This window comes from Echeneis naucrates, chromosome 5 (assembly GCF_900963305.1).
Source record: "Echeneis naucrates chromosome 5, fEcheNa1.1, whole genome shotgun sequence".
NCBI lineage: Eukaryota > Metazoa > Chordata > Actinopteri > Carangiformes > Echeneidae > Echeneis > Echeneis naucrates.
This window is the reverse complement of record NC_042515.1, coordinates 3,690,329-3,704,049: the sequence shown is the minus strand read 5'-3', so window position 1 is coordinate 3,704,049 and position 13,721 is coordinate 3,690,329. Positions and strand designations below refer to the sequence as shown.

At 45.8% G+C, this 13,721-nt stretch overlaps 2 protein-coding genes across 3 annotated transcripts in view; one reads left to right on the top strand and one right to left on the bottom strand.

Annotated features, from left to right (window-relative positions):
* Window positions 1-13,721, bottom strand: part of rnf123 (ring finger protein 123) — a 101,644-nt gene that overhangs the window by 29,323 nt on the left and 58,600 nt on the right. Inside the window, exons 37-38 of one of the 2 annotated variants that reach the window (XM_029501423.1) lie at window positions 1,101-1,176; window positions 952-1,015 (exon numbers count right to left, since the gene is read on the bottom strand). In XM_029501423.1, coding sequence (XP_029357283.1) covers window positions 952-1,015; window positions 1,101-1,176 — 140 coding nt within the window. Of the gene's footprint in view, window positions 1-951; window positions 1,177-13,721 lie in introns of both variants that reach the window. The other variant, XM_029501422.1, reaches the window with a different exon arrangement.
* amigo3 (adhesion molecule with Ig-like domain 3) lies at window positions 9,949-12,245 on the top strand. Its single transcript, XM_029501424.1, has one exon. The coding sequence runs from the start codon at window positions 10,232-10,234 to the stop codon at window positions 11,891-11,893; it is 1,662 nt and encodes a 553-aa protein (XP_029357284.1). The 5' UTR covers window positions 9,949-10,231; the 3' UTR covers window positions 11,894-12,245.

Sequence of the window (13,721 nt, the reverse complement as noted above, 5' to 3'; positions counted from 1 at the left end):
CTCATCCCACAGAAATCTGGTCTTATTCAGACGTTAGAGACTAAACTTCACTTTAATTCTGCGCATTGTAGTTTCATTTGAGCATTTATGTTCATTCTATCCTGTCCTATCTATTTGGACAGCTGGGACCCGGCATGTGATTAAATGATTAAAAAGTAAACATGAACAGTCTTCACTCAAGCTTGTGTGTTACATTATTAGTATGGATGATGAGTCCATGTATATTAAGATGCATGAGTCAAGCAGTATGTTGTTTTCAATTTAAAGATCCCTGATGTAATTCATAAGCTGTAGTAAAAACTACACTGTCATCAGCAGCTTTTCTGCTGTTGTCTTCTATTTCCAGATGTTTACGGACTGAAAACAATCTGACTCAGGGGAAAAATGAACGTTTCTCCGCCTGCAGTGCTGAACAACGTTCCCTCCACGCTCTGTAAAAATTAAAAATCAACGAAACGAGAACAACTCCACAACTGCCTCCTTCACTGTGGCTCTGTTTACTCTGATGCCCATTTCTGACACACAAACAGAACCAGGCGGCCGGGATAGATTCCACCGCAGCCTCAGACAAAATTAAAGTGAGCGTCAAATTACATTAAGAATGGACCGGGCCTGTTTCCAAAGCAGCTGAACTTCCAGCTGATTTCCTCAGAAGGCCGACGCCAAACAGCTTTTTGAGTTCTGTGACTCCTCATCTGTCTGTAACATCGTGAGATTGAGCAGCTGAGAGGAAGCTTTGCAGATTTCCTGTGATGATGGAGTTGTATAACCTTTATGTCTATTAAAAACATTCAGCTATGAACTGCTATGCCTTTATACAGATGTCCGATGTCTGAGAGTGAATGTTAGTCAGGAGAAAAGTTTTTTCCAGCCACTGATTCCTCATCACGCTCCTCTAATACTCATCATTTCTCCTACCTGTGTATCCGTCCTCTGTTGTGTTTTACTCACATGCGTGCAGGGAGAAGTGTTTGCGCTCTGAGGATGCAGCGTTTCCGGTGGCCGCAGGGATGGGAGCGGCCACGGACGAGCCCAAAGACCCGACTACCGGACGGGCAGCGGAGGTGACGGCCGCCGAGGAGCCGGAGGACTCCCCCCCCCTCGCCTAACAGGTGCTGGATGGAGTGGAGCTGGAAACAGGGGTCGGAGAGCAGGACGGACGCAGCTCGAGATGTTCTGAGGAATAGGAGGAGGGTGGGAGGAAGAAAGACGAAAAGCTATTAGAGAGGGTGGAACTCTTTACACAGCTTACATTTCCTCTGGAGGAACATTTCTGAACATTTTCAGAAGAAATTTCAGCACCAAATAAAACTGCGTCATTAGCATGTGGGGTTTCTTCCTGACATCAAATCCATAGACCTCACACTCTCTGATAGCAACCTGATGCTAACAGTCAGAATTTTAATGTAATCAAACCAAATGAAATTTATTTATATAGCACCAAATCATAACAAAGTTACATCAAGGCACTTTACACATGGAGCAGGTCCAGACCAAACTCTTTGAGGAGCTGTTAAGGAGACCCGACGTCGCGGACCGATAAACGTTTCAGGGTGTCGAGATGCTAATTTAGTTCCTGATCTTGATTTATCTTTGCATGGCTTTCCACAGATTTATAACTGCCTCCTGAATGTGTCATCATGTTTACTGAGACTTTGAATCAAAGTCACAAAAGCATTGTGGGCTCCTTGTTCTTTGTGCGTTTGTGAATTTATCGGCTCAGCCCTGATGTTCAAGTCTGACTCATCTGAGAAACGTCATCTTCTCCTCCTGACAGTTTTCTGCCTTGCAGATGCTAAACCACTGGATTTATTTATGATTGAGCTGTGATATATTTGATCTGGGCATGGTGCTTGGATCTGGGAGCAGTCTGACAAATCTTTATTTTTACTGTTAGTGAGACAAAGAAAAAGACGGCAAAAAGATGGGTAGATGAACAAAGTGTGCAACTGAGAAAACATACAGACGTAAAATGTAATGCTTTTGGAGATGATGCCTTCAAATTTACTATCTGGGAAGTTGTTTGTTTGTTGTGTTGTTTAATTAAAGTGAGTAACAACCTGAACACGGCCAGTCCAGCATGAGACACAAGAGAAAGAACAACATAAACCGTTGAATTAAAATAAAATATCTTTCATAACTGAACTTTTCACTTTTCCTGTTACTGAGTTCATGTGTGGAAACACTGCACATCAAAAACAAACATCTAGATGTGCTCTAACGTCGTCAGGGACATTTCCCATCATCGGTCAGCGGACATGACAGCAGTGATCAGCATTAGTGTTGCCTGGCAGCAGGTGAGAGGCCGCTGAAATCTCCTCCCGGCTTGAAGAATCGCTGCCTTCTCTCCTGTTTTTTCTGTCTCAGAGTCACATCCTGACTGAGGCTCGGTCTCTCATCACGCAACCGCCGCGATGCAGGAGCTGCTCTTCCCTCCTCTGACACGTGAAAACCGTCAGTCCGTCCTTCTGTCCGTTCGATCCCTCCGCCGTTCAATCACTGCTGCTCTCGCTAATGAAACTTCCCACCTCTCCTCTCTGTTCTGCTCTCCCCTGCGGCGCCACTCATCCAACCTCTCTGCATCAATCTTTTATAGCGGGGCTTTCCACAACACCAGACGCCCACTCACTTTCTCCCTCTCCCTCTCTCTCTGTCTCTTTCTCAGCGGGTTCATGTTCTTCTCTCCGGTTCTCTCCTCTTATGGCTCATCCTCTGCTCTTTCTTGTATTTCTGGCCTTTTCTCAGTCACAGTCTCCTTTATGAGGCACAATCCTATTTATAAAGTGCACAATCAAATAAGCATGAGATAAACTATCAATTATATGTTAGCTCGTTAGTATAAACATCTCTCCCAAATACAATGCGACACATACCTCTAAATAATCCAGCTTCTAGTGAACTTAGTTATAATGCATCTAATGTCACATTTACTTTTAACATCAGCCTTCAAGAATCAGAGAAAAAACAGACAATATTTCATTTCTACTTCTGAATCACATCTTCCTCCCTCTTCACCTGTTGCCTTTATAATTTCCATATAATGTACATTTCATTTTTTGAGCTGTAAAACCTGGAGAAGCATGGCGGATGAGTCAGCAGCGGAAACTAAACTCACCAACACAACAGATGAACATACAGGACGAATAAAATAGAACAGAGAGGCTGCTAATTAAAACTTTGTTAATATAAACTTGCATCCACTGTCTGTCTGTCGGCGCCTGAGCTCAGTGAAGGCCACGGTTTACAAACCCAATCCTGTGAATCAAACGTTGTGATGCGTTAAAATGCACGACTGGAAAAGGTTTCAGGTCTGCACGAGTTAAACTCTGCGTCAGTGTGAAAATTGCTGCATGATGAGATCGTATTGGAGGCTCCAAAAACACAACAACACTTCATGCCTTCTGTCATGTTGTTCCTGCCGGTTGTAGCCAAGGAAAGAAAAGAGGAAGATTGCACACACAAACAAACACACTCTCATCGTAACCGCCATCTTTTCAGCTTCATCCGGACACACACACACGCTCAGCCAGTCGCTCTCTGACACACATCCCGACTCTGATAGTGTTCGGACCACCGGGGTCGTCAGCTCACTACATCTACTGTCCAACATTTCATCAGAGCGCCTGAACTCAGAAATGGATCCAGCACAGAGCCAGGCCGGGGTTCTCCTTTTAAAATGAGTCAGCAGGGAACAGTGAGGCGAGTTCGCCGCCTTCGTCCTGCAGTCCAAACTCAGGAAGGTTAAGTCATTGGGCAGCTATAAATTCCCTAAAGCTGTGAAAGTGAGCGTGCATGTGGCTCCGGCCCGCCAACGACGCCGCACGGAGAAATGGACCGATAACAATCTTAGAAATAGAATCTCCTTTTTTTGTTTCCTTCTGTTTGGGGAACCTGCTGCTGTTGTTTTGAACTGAATATGTCTGAACAGATTGTAGTTCTTCGTATTCCCAGGTCTCCTCCTACACTGAAGCTTTAATGATGTCCAAGAGACTAAATGTGATTAAGGTTAGCAACAGTCCAGAGTCGGACTGAGCTCATTAACACGCACGAGAACTGCGCACGTCTCAATCTCAATTCTGTGCAAAACAAGTGTGTTTTAACCACGCAAGGCTTCTTCTTCTTCTTTTTTTTTTTTAACCAAAGATGTGAGAAAATCTAGAATAATACCAAGTTAGATCTGCATTTTTTTATAACTACCCCTGATGAGAGGAAGTCAGCCAAGACCGCTGCACTTCCAAAAGAGCAGCATCTATGAGCGATGAGCCCAGAGTGAGCACACACAAAGTTTTTTCAATAAAACCCACATTGCATTGAGCCAGAACACTGTGTGGAGGATGAATCCAACGTCAGATCTCTCTCCAGCCCGAACATTAAATCATTTTATTTCATGAGGATATTGTTCCTTGTCACGTGCTCACCAACGACATGCTGCGAGTGAAGGACTGAGGTAAAGCTCAGATTGAGCAGCTGGGCAGAAAGTATACCATAAAAAATATTCCACATCAGGTGAGATAGTGTGAAATTTAATATTATCTCAGATCAACCTGAATCCAATCTGACACCAAAGCTACAGAGTGACTTTATGAGATCTAAATGCCAGTTTCTCTCTTCCTTGTTTGACTCCCTTCTCCCTCAGTTCCTCGTCCTCGTCCTCCAGCCCTGCAGTCTGTCCTCAGCATGCAGGACGATGACGGGACTGCCCCGAGTCCAGCGCTCACACATGATCGAACAGGATGGAAAAACAATGATCATTTATCTTCCAATGAAGTAACGTCTATTCCCAGTAATGTGGCATCAACCCCTCTGGCCTAGCTGAGACGGTTAAATATATTTTTAACAAAAAAACACAGACATCAACAGAAACACTTTAGCCGACTGACGACAAAACCAGCAATACTGGAAACTTGAGTCCACAAGACCGACGTGGCTTCACGTTGACATTTCCCTGTAAAATCTCCTGTGACCTTATCATTACAGCAGCCGTGACACTTCACACTGGGACACTCCCCCCTCCTTTTCCCTCCCTGCGGTTTCCATAAAGCAGCAATAAAGCGAACGCCGAGCCGAGGGAGGAGACGGAGAAACAGAGCATTTTGAGGTGAGTCACAGTGCTCGTGCTGGAAAATGTCAGAGCCTGCGTCTCTGTCAGGACTTTGTTTTCCAGGCGACACGTGTCCGCTGTGGTTCCTCTTCATGAGCCCACAAAGGGCAGAGCTTTTGGACTGATGAGCAAAATGGCACGGGGGCCAAATGAGATGAACGGTGATGAAGAAACAGATATTTGCTCAATCTGCAGGCAAACGTCACAAAAAGGCCGCCGGATGAATACGATGCCTGAGGATTCACCACCTGACCAACAGCCACCTGTCAGTGCACCGACTTTAATATTAACCGCCATCTGCCTGCTGGTTAGCTGCTCAGCGAAACACGTGAAAGACTCCACAAAATGTCAAACCGCTTCAGTCAAACAAAAACGACATGGACATTACTTTAATAATCAACACTGACTTTTCGAATAAGCAGCTTCAAAACTTTCAGTCTCAGTAAAATTTAATCTGTGGTTGTTTTTTTTTTTTTTTTTTTTTTAGAAAGACGTGAATATGTCACTGTGAATTCTGGGAAACTGCATTTTTTAAAAATAATGCGCACAAAAAGTCAGAATAGAAAATATCAAGGTGGGGATGAACCAAAGCAGTTCAAACACTCAGGCACCTTGTGAAGTTCAGTTTCCTCCCCAAGAACACTGGGTTTTGAAGGTTTTCGTATTAAAAATGGATCAAATGACGGCAGCGTGAAAGGAAGTCGAGTTGCTGATGAACCTGCAGCTTCGTGGAGCGTTAGTGTGAATTCATTGTTTATCTGCCCGCAAACTATTTTACATGTCCAGCCTTCGTCTGAGTGGCGGTCTGAAATCGCTGTGAGACCAAGACGGCAGAGAGGGGACAGCTTGTGTTTGTTTAATGTTTTGTGTGTTAAAAACTGAGCTGTGCTAACGGATGTGTGTCTGTGAGAAGGAAGAATATTTGTCGGGGTGGTTTTGGTTGTGTGGGTGTGCGTCCGCATAGAGGTATTGAAGTTTCTTCTTTTAAGTGTGTGTGTGTGTGTGTGTCTGATGTTAATCCCCTGTGACAGGAGATCAGCATGAAACACAGCACAGACAGCTCCAAGCACATTCAAACATGCACACACACACACACACACACACACACACACACACACACACACACACACAGACGATAAGACAACTGCACAGCAACAGACACAAAGATCTAAACGCTCTCCGATGGGTTGTTTTTCTGATAAGAAATCATTCATCCAGTTGAAATAATTAGTAAGGCAGTAATAAATACCAGCGCTGCTTCAGCATATGATGAGCAGTTGATGGAAGTCTGGACTCTGGTGACTCAGATGAGTCACTGAGCTGCATCGCAATTACAAGTCAATGCACGATAACCACTTTGAAGAAAGAGGTTAATTACCTGACGGCCATAAAACGTCTCACTGTCGGAGAGACGTGACACAAAACACAGCAGCTACACAACAAAAGTTTAACTTGGGTTAATTTAAAGAGAGTTAATTTTATTTTCTCACACTCAAACCGGAATAAATGTGCAGATCAGAGAGAAAAGCGCATTTTCAAAAAGATCCAGCACTGTAATCCCAAACTAAATTACTGATGAAAAACAAACGTCCAATTAATGATAATAGTTGACTAAAGAAAAATTGCTTATGTTCATTTTTTCGTTCGTTGGCTTGTAAAGACAAGCTCACAAACACACACAGGCCGAAGTTAAGCGGAGGAGTCCAGATTTGATTAGGAATTTTATGAAACTGAAAGCTCACTTTGACCGCCGTTGGAGCTATGGACAGATTTGTTTTGTTTCATCCGATCGATCCCCGCAAACAAGGTGGCAACACAACAACATAAATTCCTGCTGACGGTTTAGCACCGTTTGCTCGACAAGAGACGACGAAAACATTTAAGCCGCGTCAACAAAAACAGTGAAGAAGACAGAAAACCTGCTGAAACAGTCCACATTGCAGCTTTAGCACTTTACAGACAACTGAACAAAAAAAACAGACACAACTGAGCGCACAAATCACCAACATGCAATAAGACGCTAACAGTACTGAGAATCAACAGGAAACAATGATATCATCAGCATCAATGTTTTTCTGAAAACTGTAGACACAAAGAAAGCAGAAATAACGCAACAATAATCACATTTTTATGCTAATGTGTTAAACGCTCCTCTCAGGCAAGTTTGAACTGTAAATATATGCGTCTATTGGAATGTGGGAAGGAATTTTTAAGTATTTCTACACCTGCTTCTGAGTAAAGGTTACACAAAGGTCATGAAGAATAATTATACAAAATCGATGAGCTGCATAATTGAGACATTTGCAGAGAGCAGAAACAGAAAATATTCCAGCATCTGCAGATACACACAGAGCTGCTTGTTAGCATGAAGAAAATGAAATACTGACGACCTGACAGAGGAAATGTCTGTATGTGTGTGTGTGTGTGTGTGTTTGTGCGCGACCCGACTGTCAACACTGTTTTCTACACAATCTGTGGACTGTATTAGATTAAGCAGCAAACAGAAGCGATTTGGAAGGAGACACTGTCAGGTGACGCCCGGCTTAATGAAATATTATCCAAACAAATAGAAACAGACAAGCAGGCGTGGATTTCATTCAGGCAGGTGGGAGTTCATCATCATGAACGGAGAGGAGGACGCATGAAGGGAGGAAAGAGAAGGGAAGAGGACAGCACAGGGTCTCCTACCCGACTTTAAGTAAAAATAACACAAAGCCATGTTGTCACAATTTCAGAGGTTTCTTTTTTCATGATGAAACTGGTCTGAGATTTATACAAATAGCAGAGCAGACAGGACGAAGGATAAACCAAAATGACATGAAGTTTTTGTGAGCAGAGTTGGATCGAAGCTCATTTTATTATTCATATAGTGAAGTTTTGAGATTGTTGAGGTTGTGTTGGCCTCCTGATCAAAGACAGTGAATACCTCAAATTTTAAAATCAAATTCTTCATTTTCCTGCCGACAAAAAAAGATGTAATCTGTCTACAACAAAGACACAAAAAGAGCCAGAAAACTGAACTTTCATTTGCATGACAGTCCTTCAGCTTCTTCAGGAAGCATCCAGGATGTTCATTTTGTTTAAACTACTTAGATCCTACTTGTACTTATTGAATTAACAATACTAATGTTTGCAGAGCAGCGACACAGTCATCCCTTCCTCATGCGCACCCCTCTCTCTCTCTCTCTCTATCGCTCTCTGGCCAATCAAATTCCCTCCAGACTCTCTCTCATAAAGCTCCTCCTGTGGCAACACAAGCCAGAGAGGAAAGCAAAGAGAGAGAGAGAGAGAGAGAGAGACGTGCTGATGGAGACCACAGCAAAGTGTGAGGTGAAACGCAAACACAAATTGACAGAGAAGTGAGCAAAGCAGCGAAAAGAGAAGAGAAGGACCAAGGAGGAGGAGGAAATGGGCGGTGGATGCTGAGAGGAGAGAGAGAGAGACGGGGGGAGGAGGATTAAACCAGAGTGGAGGAGAGGTGGAGCTGGGAAAGCACCAGAAGCAGCAGACTCTGCTCTCACAACTGAGCTGAGAGTGTGTGATAAACAGAGGAGAGGCAGGAACTCAGCCTCCTCTACAGTCACATCAGGAAATAAGCCGGACAAACGCACATCTGGAGTGGACGAAAGCCAACTTTTTCCTTTTGTATTTTTTTCTGTTGCTTCCTCCCCTTTTTTTTTTTTCCGAGCCTCAGAGGAGAAGAGAGCTAGATGTTTCACGTTTGGGGTTTCTTCTGAAAATCTTCCTGCTGATGAAAACCAACAGAAAGGAAAGGAACATTTTTCTCTGCACAAATTAGCCGTGAGAAAAAAATGCCACAGAGTGGTGCAGATGATGGTGTTTGCGTTCGTGCGTGCGTGTGTAGAGTGCGAAGCCTTTAAGTGGTCAACGCCGCTGCCGCTGCCAACCGCCTGCGTGTGGAGTGAAGTGGACAGGATGCTGACTTCTATGAAAATCTGATCCGCGGGTCGGGGCGGGCTGTGGGCGGCAGACAGCCAGCCGGGGCCGCGATTCACAAAACCTGACCTGGAGTGAAAAACAAAGAGATGCTACAACTCAGACGAGGCTCCTCCATCTCCACAGGCATTAAGTGAGCTCCTGCAGAGATTGAAACTTGAAGCTTTGTTTTGCAACAGGAACAGAATAAAAAAAAAAAAAAAAAAAAAGAAAGCAGATCTGGGGCCTGGTCTGTTTACAGCAGAGGATAATGAGCTTTACAGCCACTTGAAGCCTGAACGAGGATTTTGGGGGCTGAAACGAAACATCATTCAGGATCGTACAGTCGGCAAAGAGACCGCAGAGATAAAAAGGCAGCGATGGGATAAATGCCTTGGCAGGAGGTGAGAGGAAGTCCTGCTGAACGCTCTGCACTGTTGGTTTTTACAATGTTTAGTTTGCTTTGTTTGTTTGTTTTTTTTGGCTGGAATAAAACCAACACAAAGGAGAGAATATTTATCACCACAGCAAATATTCACCTCCTCCTTCTCCCCACTGTCCCGGATCTGCTCTAAAGACTCTGTCCTCTGCATCTTTGGACCTGCGAGCAGAGTTTCGGCTGCTCACTGAACAGATTACAACGCACACCTGGTGCTGTTTTTATTTCATTTTTTCGACCTCTCATGATGGATGCCATGTTGGCAGGTGGATGCAGATACAATCGCCTCATTCAACAATAACCAGTTTAGACAAAAACAATCTCATTTGCAGCTCGAGCTCATGAGCGTTAGCATTACAGTGACACTGTGTTTCTGTCCTGCAGCTTTAAATGTTTTTTTGTTTTTTTTTTTTTGTCTTTGAAGCATCTTGAAAATGATGAGAGACTGAGAGAGAGGAAATTAAACATTTACACTGACAGATTTTCCAGCAGCAGGGAAGAGATTTTACTTCCACATGTAAAAGGCACTTCTGCAGGATAAAAAATGAAAAACAAACACATGCAGTCTCATGTGTTAGTTAGTCAAGATTTATGCTAAGAGGGAATTCTGTCAGAATGAGATGAATCACACGGTGCAAAGGATGTGAAAAGTAAACTAAGAAGCAGCCGTTCTAAAGGGGGGAAAATAGCAGAGAAATAAGCTGGGCCACTCAGAGGAAGCTGTAAATTGATGCCCAGAGCCTGCTGCTGGCATCATGTTGTATGTTGGTGGTAGCATTGCATTTCTGGAGGGTGTGGTGGGATCAGCTTTTATAGCAGCGTCGCCGTCCTGGCTGTCTATAGTTGTGCTGTTAGTCTGTCTGCAGCTCCCCCAGCTGGGCCCGGTCCAGGCCACCATCTGCCACACTCGGGGGTCGTCCCAGTCAGGCAGATGCCTCTGCGCCTCGGACATCCTCAGCTGCACCGCCCTGGGTCTGGAGCAGGTCCCCGGAGAGATGCCCGTCTCCGCTGTCACTCTGGATCTCAGCCACAACCTCATCGACCAGCTGAAGGGGGGTGCTTTCAAAGGACTTTCTCGGTTGGAGACATTACGCTTAGCGCACAACCAGCTGATTACTATTCACAGGGGGGCGTTTCAAAACACCTCTGGAGCGCTGCTCCGACACCTGGACCTGTCCTCCAATCAGCTTTATAAGTTGGAAGGGCACTATTTCCAAGACTTGTCTGGACTGGAAGAACTGCTGCTGTTTAACAACCGTATCGTCCAGGTGGAGGGCGTGGCTCTGGTTGGACTGGGAAACCTCCGTAAAGCCTACCTCAGTCATAACCTTCTCACTGACTTCCCCTTCTTTTCCATCCGACAGCACAGCCACCCTCACCTGACCATGCTGGACCTGTCCTCAAACCGTCTGCTCAAGCTGCCCCTGGAGGATATATCAAACTTACCCATTCTGGTCCAGAAAGGACTCTACCTGCACAACAACTCCCTGAAGTGCGAGTGCTCGATGTTCGGGCTGTTCCGGGGCTGGGAGCGGAGGGGGTACGCTTCGGTGAAACACTTCATACGGGAGCACACCTGCTGCATCTCTGGGTTGGAGAAAGGCCCCGTGCGCTTCCTCCAATACGACGGCTACTTTGAGAACTGCAACCTGACGGCGATGAGCCAGCCGCTCAGGGAGCAGGAGAGCGCCGTTTCAGTGAGTGCGGGAAAAGCGCTGCTGCTTCACTGTGTGACGACTCTCATCGGCCGCAGTTTGACCTTTTTCTGGGTGTCGCCAAACCAGGAGTACGTGGCGCCACCAGGGAACAACGGGTCATTAAAGATGTTCGCCAACGGAAGCCTGGAGATCGTGGCGGCGCGTGCAGAGGATTCTGGTATCTACTTGTGCATGGCCCTGGATCATCAGCGGCGCCGTAACGAAACCCATGAGGTCAACGTGACGGTGGTGCCGCACCAGGAAAGCGAGCATTACGAGTCCTTCAACACCGGGTTCACCACGCTGTTGGGCTGCGTGGTGAGCCTGTTGCTGGTGCTCATGTACCTCTACCTGACGCCATGCCGCTGCCCCCCCTGTCCGAAGGCGCCGACCCCGGCCGCCCCAAGCGGGGGGAATGAAGCCGGGGCCGGGAGCGCCCAGTCCTCCATCCTCACCCCGACCCCGCCGGCGACCACCGAGGGCCCGGGCCGCAAGGTCAGTACCAACAAGCATGTGGTCTTTCTGGAGCCGATCAGAGAGCAGCAGAACGGCAGACTCAGGGCGGGGCCGGGAGCGGGGCCGGTGCAAGGACACCTGGGGCCGGGCTTACTGCTAGGGCCAGAGCATCACCCGAAGCTCCACGGCCAGGCGCAGCCGAGGGCGGGCGAGACGGACTCCATCATGTCCGCGTTCGCAGACACGCCAATCATGTTGCCATAGAAAGGGGACGAAACACAGACAGGCGCAGACTTCCGTCACCTTTCACTCACTTCTTTCCTCCTCTGCCTCTCGGCTACCTCCTCACCCCCCCCACCCAATCCACACCCCCCCCCCCCCCACCTCCCCAAAACTGCACCCAGCACTCGACCTGAGCAAAACAGTAATCCATTACTGACTAAGAGCTTCTCAGTCCTTTTCTTTGCGGAGGCTTGAGGACGCAGATCAAGTGCAATTCTACCAGATTGAGCACTGTTAACTAAATTTGAATATATTAAGGTTGGCCCGGCTCTGCCCACAGCCACGAACCTACGCACTGTGATGGGGGGGGGCGACGGGAGGGATGAGACGAAAGAGACGCAGGGAGGAAGACGGATATATATATATATAAAAAAAAAAAAAAACAGACCAAAGATAGAAAGCCTAAGAGCAGGCTGCCTCCAAGTCTGAGCGACAAAACTGTGTTTGAGAGAAAGAGCTTAGGAACTTCTATCGAACAGGGACGGGGGGAGGTGAAGACCACCAAGAGCATGGACTGCTACTGAAAAAAAAAAAAAAAAAAAACTCTAACTAAAAAGTGCACAGGGCTGTCCCTTTAAGCACGGCTTGTACCTTTAATAAACATTTGCTACAGATGCCTTCTGGTCTCATACAGAGATGTAGAGAAAACAACAACAAAAATATCTTTTTGTAGAGCATTTTAGCGTCTCCTGTTGTGTTTTCTCGTAGTCGTTTGGGAGTTTGTTTTCCTCTTTTTCCCCAGAGCCGGCGTGTCAGTTGATTAGAGTCGAAGAAATCTTCGTAGTGTAGCGCTGTCACAGTGTGAAATGTTTTAGAGTAGACAAGCTAGAGGAGAGGAGCTTTTAGCAGGCAAAAATAGAAAGCGTTTTTATAGAAAGGATAGGGTTTGATTGTGGACTCCTCTGCCACTCCTCCTCCTCCTCCTCCCTCTTCCTCTGCTCTCATCAGTCAGTTAAACATCGGGAAAACAAAAAGGAGACTCATAAATAAACCACCACTGCAACATCAGTTGAAATTATTTATGCTGGAGAAGGAGACTTCATTTTGAAACTTTTTAAAGGTTTATCAATGGGCTTTGTTTTTTTTTTTGTGTTTTGTTTTGTTTATGTTGCTGCCGTCTTTGTTGTTATTTCTCATCGTGTCTCAGACGATAAATGTGAAACCAAACCGGGGACAAAGAAAAGATGTTTGGGTTTGACGGGACAAACAGGGCAGATGTGGGTTGTTTTTTTTTTGTTTGTTTGTTTGTTTGTTTTTATTGTCTTCACTGTACTCACTGCATCCTTCCCCCACTCCCCCCTCTGCGCTGCCTCTCACTGTCCTCCTCCTTTGTGTGTGTTAATAAACCTCTGTATCTGGACCGTGCAGGAGAATCTCAGCCTTCTTATTGCCACTGAGAGGAGGACACCTTTATTGGTGTTTGGTGGTGTCCAGTGTGTGTGTGTGTGTGTGTGTGTGTTTGTGTCGGTACACATTCGGTCGTTGCTGAGTAAATAAACTTGGCTGCACATGTTTGACGAGGTCCAACAATTTCTCTGAATTCTCTCAATATCTTCCATTCATTTTCTTGCCACTGAACAAAAAAGTGCACAATGCAAACTTCAGGATAACATTTGGGTGTTTCTGTTGTAGAGGTCAGCTGAATGATTTCAGACAGCTGTCGGCAGCGTGAATACAAAAAAAAAAAAGTACAAGAACACGTTCTGGCTCTGGCCTAAATAGATCCGTTCAGTGCAACACATTTTTGGTCTTACTTAATCCGGCTGTAAGACTTCAGCCGTCACCCTCAGAACAAGTGAGGTCAAATAAA

Bases quoted from the DNA above. Each gene is read 5' to 3' on its own strand.
- amigo3 (XM_029501424.1), top strand. From the start codon at position 10,232: ATGTTGTATGTTGGTGGTAGCATTGCATTTCTGGAGGGTGTGGTGGGA.